The 6,789-nt window shown below is 35.8% G+C and overlaps 1 protein-coding gene across 2 annotated transcripts; it reads right to left on the bottom strand.

Annotated features, from left to right (window-relative positions):
- Positions 1–308: 308 nt before the first annotated feature.
- On the bottom strand, positions 309–5,951 carry LOC122009964. Of its 2 annotated transcripts, XM_042566286.1 has the most exons (8): positions 5,462–5,951; positions 2,706–2,739; positions 2,268–2,495; positions 1,943–2,032; positions 1,292–1,357; positions 1,113–1,204; positions 646–693; positions 309–574 (listed from the first exon to the last, which is right to left on the bottom strand). In XM_042566286.1, exons 1-8 carry the CDS (start codon positions 5,809–5,811, stop codon positions 460–462), a joined length of 1,023 nt encoding a protein of 340 aa, XP_042422220.1. In that variant the 5' UTR covers positions 5,812–5,951; the 3' UTR covers positions 309–459. The 2 variants fall into 2 exon arrangements, 1 of the variants encoding a protein (XP_042422220.1); XR_006119738.1 differs by lacking the exons at positions 309–574; positions 646–693 and adding an exon at positions 1,484–1,631 and having other exon boundaries at positions 1,129–1,204.
- Positions 5,952–6,789: the final 838 nt, after the last annotated feature.

Genomic DNA, 6,789 nt, shown 5'->3' with positions numbered 1-6,789 from the left:
TGTGATCCGATATTTTTTTGAGATTGCATATTGATGTGAGCTTCGTGTACTGGATTGTCTTTTAGAGTTTGATTCATCGTAATCTATTAGTACATATGCCATTGGGTGACTACATTTACTTGCAGCATTAACCTTATTGAATTTGAAATATTTGCATGCGACACTTAGATCCAAGGCTTGGTTGAATATATAAAATTTGATGCTAAATATGTAAAAAAAAACTTGAGAATAAGTTTGTGTACCTTCACTTCACCAAAAATTTCACCATTTTTTAATTCATTCACACCAACACAGAGACAATTTGAGAATAAGATAAAGTTTAACCTTCAAAGATAGATTAACACAAATTCATGTCAAATAATCACTAACATAATAATTCCAAGGTGTTGTATCCTTTGTTCAGCAGTTTACACCCACAAAAATCAGATATACATATATGTGTGTGTATAATTCTAAACCTCAAGGTCTTCTATAAGCATGTGAAAAAATCTGGGAAAGAATTGAGTTTTTCGAACTCACTAATAATGAGTACATACCATAACAGGGGATGTGGACAAGAGCCAAGCAAAAATACCTGCGATATTAGTGTGGTTGTAAGAATCTTGTCCTGACAAATGGTGGAGAAAACAAGATTCTGATACTAACCATAGGGGAGCCCAAGGAGTTGAGAGCTTAAGAAAAGGGTAAGGCCACCTGAGAAACTTGTGTGTTAGCATCGACTTAAATCAGAAAGCAGATTATTTGCATCTTTCTACGACCAAAGATTAGCTCAATGATGACAATAATAAGTTATATCTAGAATAAGTTACACGAACTAACTATGAAACTTTCACTAGTTTCTTCACATAGTTTGACTATAGCTACTAAGCCCAACCATTCATTTTGCTTGGCAACTGACATTTATTATGTTTGTGGCCAAATGCAAGTACTAAGTAGAAATACGAGTGACGAATTCTTGATGCATACAATGCTTACCGGAAATCATACAGTAAAGCAGTGGAGATTTTTATGTATTATATATCTACAACTAGTACTGTAAGGATATTACCATCGTACTTATAGTTTTAATAGGTAAATGTTGGTGCGATGTAACAGAAAAATAACACACCCACCATGAAAATCCACAAGCGTGCAGGACCCACTGGAAGATTACATAGATACAACTCCAAAGGGTAAAATATGCCATTCGAAACCATGGAAAAGGCTGCAGATAAAACACATTACTTGTTAATTATTGAATACATAGCATTACGCTTTTAAGGGATTTGTATCTGGCGTGCAGGAAACTTACAAGACTGTTTAGAGCAGTATCAAGGAGAAGAAACACCAAGTTTAGTGTATGCATACACCCCATGAGCTGGCAAGAAAAACATGCATAACAAATCATAGTAACCTAACAACAAATAACCTTAAAAAAATATGAGACACTGGAATACAAATCCATTTACTGCTCAAGAAAAACATAAAAGTGTATGGTTCTCACTTTTAACTTGTTTCTTCTCTTGTGCTTATTTCTTTTGGGGTAGGATTGATTTGTGACTAAGTTCACAATGCTACAAGTTTTATCTTCATCACAGTGTAACACTTAGAAACTCATTTAAATTACAGATTTGACCTTAAATCTGGTGTCTCTGTAAAGAAAGATTCAAGAGATTAAATATATGGACATGGAGCAATTAACATCAATATTCTTTAGTTCATGCTTTTCAAAAATGTAGCATACAGATAAAATATTTTCTCTTGCAAAAAAAAAAAAATATATATATATATATATATAAAACATGTACTGTTAAGTTAAAAGTTAAACCAACATGACACAAGGTTTGAAATGATTAAAGTATGTATTCAGGAATCAGAACCTATTATAATGCCCACATATCTTGCAAATGAAACAAGATAAAACATCAATGATCACAATTTAGTTCATGTAGAGAGCACTCACCAAGTCTAGTTTGAAATGTTCAACAGAAAGAAGTGGTACTAGAAGGGCCCAGAACACGAAGTCTGTCAATACAACAGCACCTGCACTAGTCTGCTCAAGTGAATGGAACAACCTCATTTATAAAATTCAAGAAGATAACTAACAGAAAATTAAACTAGTTATCAGTTCTTATATATCATTAGACTTTTTTGAAGAATGAAACAAGTTCTTAAAATGAACATAACAAAATGGTTTGAAAAACCAAAATGGAGATAGAAAGAATATTAAATAGTACGGAGAAGTTTTTCAGTTCTTTGTTGTAGCTTCAAGCGATTTAGAAGTTTACCTGATAAGCAATTAGCATAAGGTAACCCATGAATCCAGTTTTTTGTTGATAATAGCCTTGCTCATAGTAGCTATGTGATTTACTGACATTTTTGTTTCTATCTGTTCCATACAACGTTACTGGTATATCTACTGCAACATCTCCTTTAAGGAATGCATTCACCTCGTCATTTTCAGTGGCACACTTTCCATACATCCAACAGCCATGAGCAGATATCACACTAGCAATCTGTAAGCATGAAAAATTGCACATAAATGAGCAGGCCATATGACAAACAGAGGATATGCCAAATCAGATGCAAGTTCAAAATAAATAAATAAAATGATATGAGCAAATGACTAGGTTAGCAAACAGTGCACATAAAATACAATCGCAAAGATTTGATAAAATACTTTAGTGGAATAAAATAAAAGTCCAAAAAAAGGAGATGGAAGATACCAGGAAATAGATGATCACTAACAAAAATGTCCACCTGCAGACACAAATTTTAAATGGTCAGTAGCTGGTTTAGAATATAACAACAAAATGTAGACTTGTCATGAATTTCTTTCACAATAACAATACATTTACCAAGTGAAAATATAAACTCTAGGAGAAATTTAACGCAATTGATAAATTCATAGCTCATGACCAGCGACCCGAACCTAATATCAGGAATAGCAAACCTATGGACTTAATGTGCAACAACCATGGAATCTAATTTTATTCTTGCAGAAATTTTCCCCGAAATCTAATAAATCCATTTTTGTTCGATCGAATAAAAAGAAGCAATAAAAGAAGTGTTTGTTTTAGCAAAAATCTGATCATGTCATGCCAATGACAATCCAAATGAAAAGAGACTTACTGCGTGTAGAAATAGAAGGCAAAGGTACGACAACAAACACAAGATCGATAGGGCAATAACTCAAAGCCCTAGGAGCCAGAAGGCACTGGCCTTCTTCCATCACGAGAACCAGAGATCGGAGGATCTGAGGGGTTCTGCGCAGGTTGACGAGATCACGGCCACCGACGCGGCGGCAGGGACGGCCATTACCGCGGCACAGATGGGCACTTGCCCCCGCAGCCTAGGCCTTGCTCCACCCGTCCACCCCGCCGCCGTCCCCCACGGACAAAGCGCGACGCGACGGGGAGACAAGCAGCCGAAACGACTGACGCATCTTCATTAATTGGGTCCCATTCCTTTTTCTCCAATTGCACGACCCAGCTGTTTACTGTTGTTTCCTTCACCGACGCGGCCCCGAGTGTTCCCTCACGGCAGACCGTTGATGTACTCGATGACGTGGATGCCAATCCTCGAGTAATTTTTTAGCTGGAATTCACTTTTTATTATTATTATTATTATTATTATTATTAAAAATTGAAAATGCATTCCTCTTCATTTTCCCATCCTTTTCGCCCGCTAACCCGTGAGTGTATTTTTACCATTATTATAATAACTACACTATCATAATTACTGTACAATTATATTAGCTACCATCAATACTATAACAATTATTATTATTCCAAAAAATTAATAATCGTCAATGATTTACTTTCTCCATATTGACCCTGATAAAAACGGATCCAATGGGAGGGGGCGGCATTGACGGTCGCCCCCCCCCCCCTTGCCGACGGTGAAACCCTTAATATTATAGGGTTCCATCGGTGGAGATGGAGGATGTCGCCCTTTGTTTATTTTGATCTGTCCCTCCATACTTGAATTCCTAGATCCGTCACTAGGTCCTGAGACGGATTGACAGGGACATATTCACTTTTACCATCACTATAACAACTAGGATTTAATTGTTACTATAATAACATAATTATCAGTTATAATCTAGTAGTCATATAATGTTGATTAAAATTAATTAAAAATAAATTATCTATGTTACAATTCATAATTATTATAATATAATATAGACCTAATTAATATTGATTAGTATTGATTAGAGATCAAGTGTCTATATTACCAAAACTTAGAATTATAATTACTACTACACTGTTCTTAATGTTGATTAGAGTTGAAATGTTATTTTAACATAATGTTAACTAGTGATGTCTATATTACAAGAATTATGAATTATAATATAGTGTTATTAATATTGATCAAAGTTGGAGTATTGTATAATATTACAAGAACTATGAGCTATAATTATACAATATAATTAATTTATTAATATGAATCAGAGGTTCTTAGTATAATAATTATGGATTCATAACTACAATATAACGTTAAAAATAAAGATAATTTTTTTTAGAAAAAATAATAATAATAATAAATATTTGTGACATTATGATATTTTTTATTATTTTCTTCCTCTATTATTTTTACCTTCGAAAATAAAAATAGACCTAAAATGACTTCATGCAATGAGGTATTACCATTCTTAAATTTTTATTTATTTTTAAATTTACAACAAATATTATAATATTTACGCTATCTAATACTAATCTTTAATATTCTCCTAATTAGAAAGTGATAGACTTGTTATAATGAGGTAAGAGATAAGGACCGTAAACAAAATTTTTCCACCACTTAATTATTTGATGATCGACTATAAATTAACTCTGTAATTTACCTCTCTTCAGGAGACGAATGAGCACACCTTTTGCTACAATTTAATATTCTCACAATTCAAATTTTATTTCAACATAAATTTAGAGAATCTATTCATCAACAAGAATATAAAACTGAGCCCAAGATTTGTAATTAGATCGACTACCAACTCGCAATCAAGCAGTAGAAACATAGCGAAGGGACAACAACCATTATATTTTTTTTGGCATTTACTCCCTTTCCCAGAAAGATCAAGCTAAAGAAAAAACTGAAAAAAAAAAAAAAAAAAAAAAAAGAGGAACTTTCCATAGATTTAATTTTATAGTTCTTGCAAGCATTATGACAACTCAAAGATCAAAAACTTATACATTTTCATTTCTCAGGAAAAAAATCCATAGAAGAAGCAACTGATTATAAAAGAAAATCAAAATTTGAAATAAAGTATGATGCTTTGCTTCTCCCAGGTTACCCAGTTCATGAAGTAATTAAATAAGGAGGCATCCAGACTTCATGAACAGGCAGTTTTAAAAAAAAAAAAAAAATTCTTCCCCAAATAAGAACGAAATGCTTGTATAAAATCGACGAAAGAAGGAACTGAATCACCGAAAGAACTGGAATTTTAGAACCAGATATGCGAAAATTGGGTAGGGTTACCTACTCCGTGTAATACAGCATGATGCTCCAGTCGTAAGTGAGCAGATCCCAAATCAGGACCCCGATCATGGCGGCGGCCGCGGCCAGCCTCACCGCGAGGAGGGCGGCGGGGTGCACCCCCCGCCACCGGCTCAGCCACAGCTCGCACCCCGATACTCCATCCGCTCCTTCTTCTTCTCCGGTGCGGCCGCCGCCGTCTCCGCCCGCGGAGGGCAGCAAGCTGCGGTACACGGAGCCCGCCCGCCCCTTGCGGCTCCGCTCGCCGGCGAGGATGGCGGCGAGGGAGGCCACTAGCGCGGCGCCGAGGAAGCCGAAGCAGAGCAGAGCGTACCAGTGGACGGAGGAGAAGGCCATGGATCGGTGAATCTGAACCCGTGGCCTCCGATTCGAGCTTGCGATCGGAAATCCTTCGGCCCTGATTTATATTGGCGTGCGGAATGAGGAGGAATGGAAAACTGGTAGTTCGGACTGTGTGGTTTGAACTCGGCATGATCATTCATGTCATGCCACCAAGTTATATGAATAAAACACATAGATAATTTGGTTCCGAGATGGACGATCGATTGGTTCACTAAGCCGGATGACGTCAGCACGTGGTAGGGTTCCAGATGGCATTCCCCGTTATTCTTTTCTTCATAATATTAAAGGAAGTCCTTATTTAAATGATTGTTTTTTTTTTCCCATTGTAATCTAGTTATTCATATTTTCTATCCAATTAATTTTGAAGATAGAGAATTGAATCCTCGTGCTTTCAGAGTAAGCTTTCCAATTGATTCGTCCATTGAATAAATCCGGAAACACAAACAATTTCTAATGTAGTGATCCAGTGTCATTAATAGTTTGAACACCATGGACGTAGGAATTGTTGGACCAGATAGGTCGACTGAAGATGATTGAGTTATTTGAAATATTAAAATAAACATTTTCTCGATCCTTCAACTCAGGTTAACAACAATAGTGAAGAAAATTAAACAGAAATAACAACTTAAATAAAATCAGTAAAAGATCAAAAATTACTTGATTACAACATAAATAGTTATTAATCTAATGCAGTAGAAAGCTTACTAAGAATCTTATTTACTGAAGGTAGAGAAGCCTTTTGCATACAATGAAAACTCAGAAAAGACTAGGAAAGTGAATACCCAAGTTGTTACTTATTTCCTAGGTCCAAGAGTCTTTTTATATCCCCTGGAAAATCTTATCCATAGCTTGAAGGCTCCTCCAAAGGGCTTAAAGAGTGTCTCCAGCGAGGCGCAGTGGATAAGACTTTATCCACTGCGAACGACTATTTTGACTGGCCGAAGGCATCTTCCATACTTATGGAGGGCGCCC

The sequence above is a fragment of the Zingiber officinale genome, chromosome 8A (genome assembly GCF_018446385.1).
Source record: "Zingiber officinale cultivar Zhangliang chromosome 8A, Zo_v1.1, whole genome shotgun sequence".
NCBI classification, from domain to species: Eukaryota; Viridiplantae; Streptophyta; class Magnoliopsida; order Zingiberales; family Zingiberaceae; genus Zingiber; species Zingiber officinale.
Note: the sequence above shows the minus strand (reverse complement) of the source record. Positions and strands in the feature narration are given on the sequence as shown.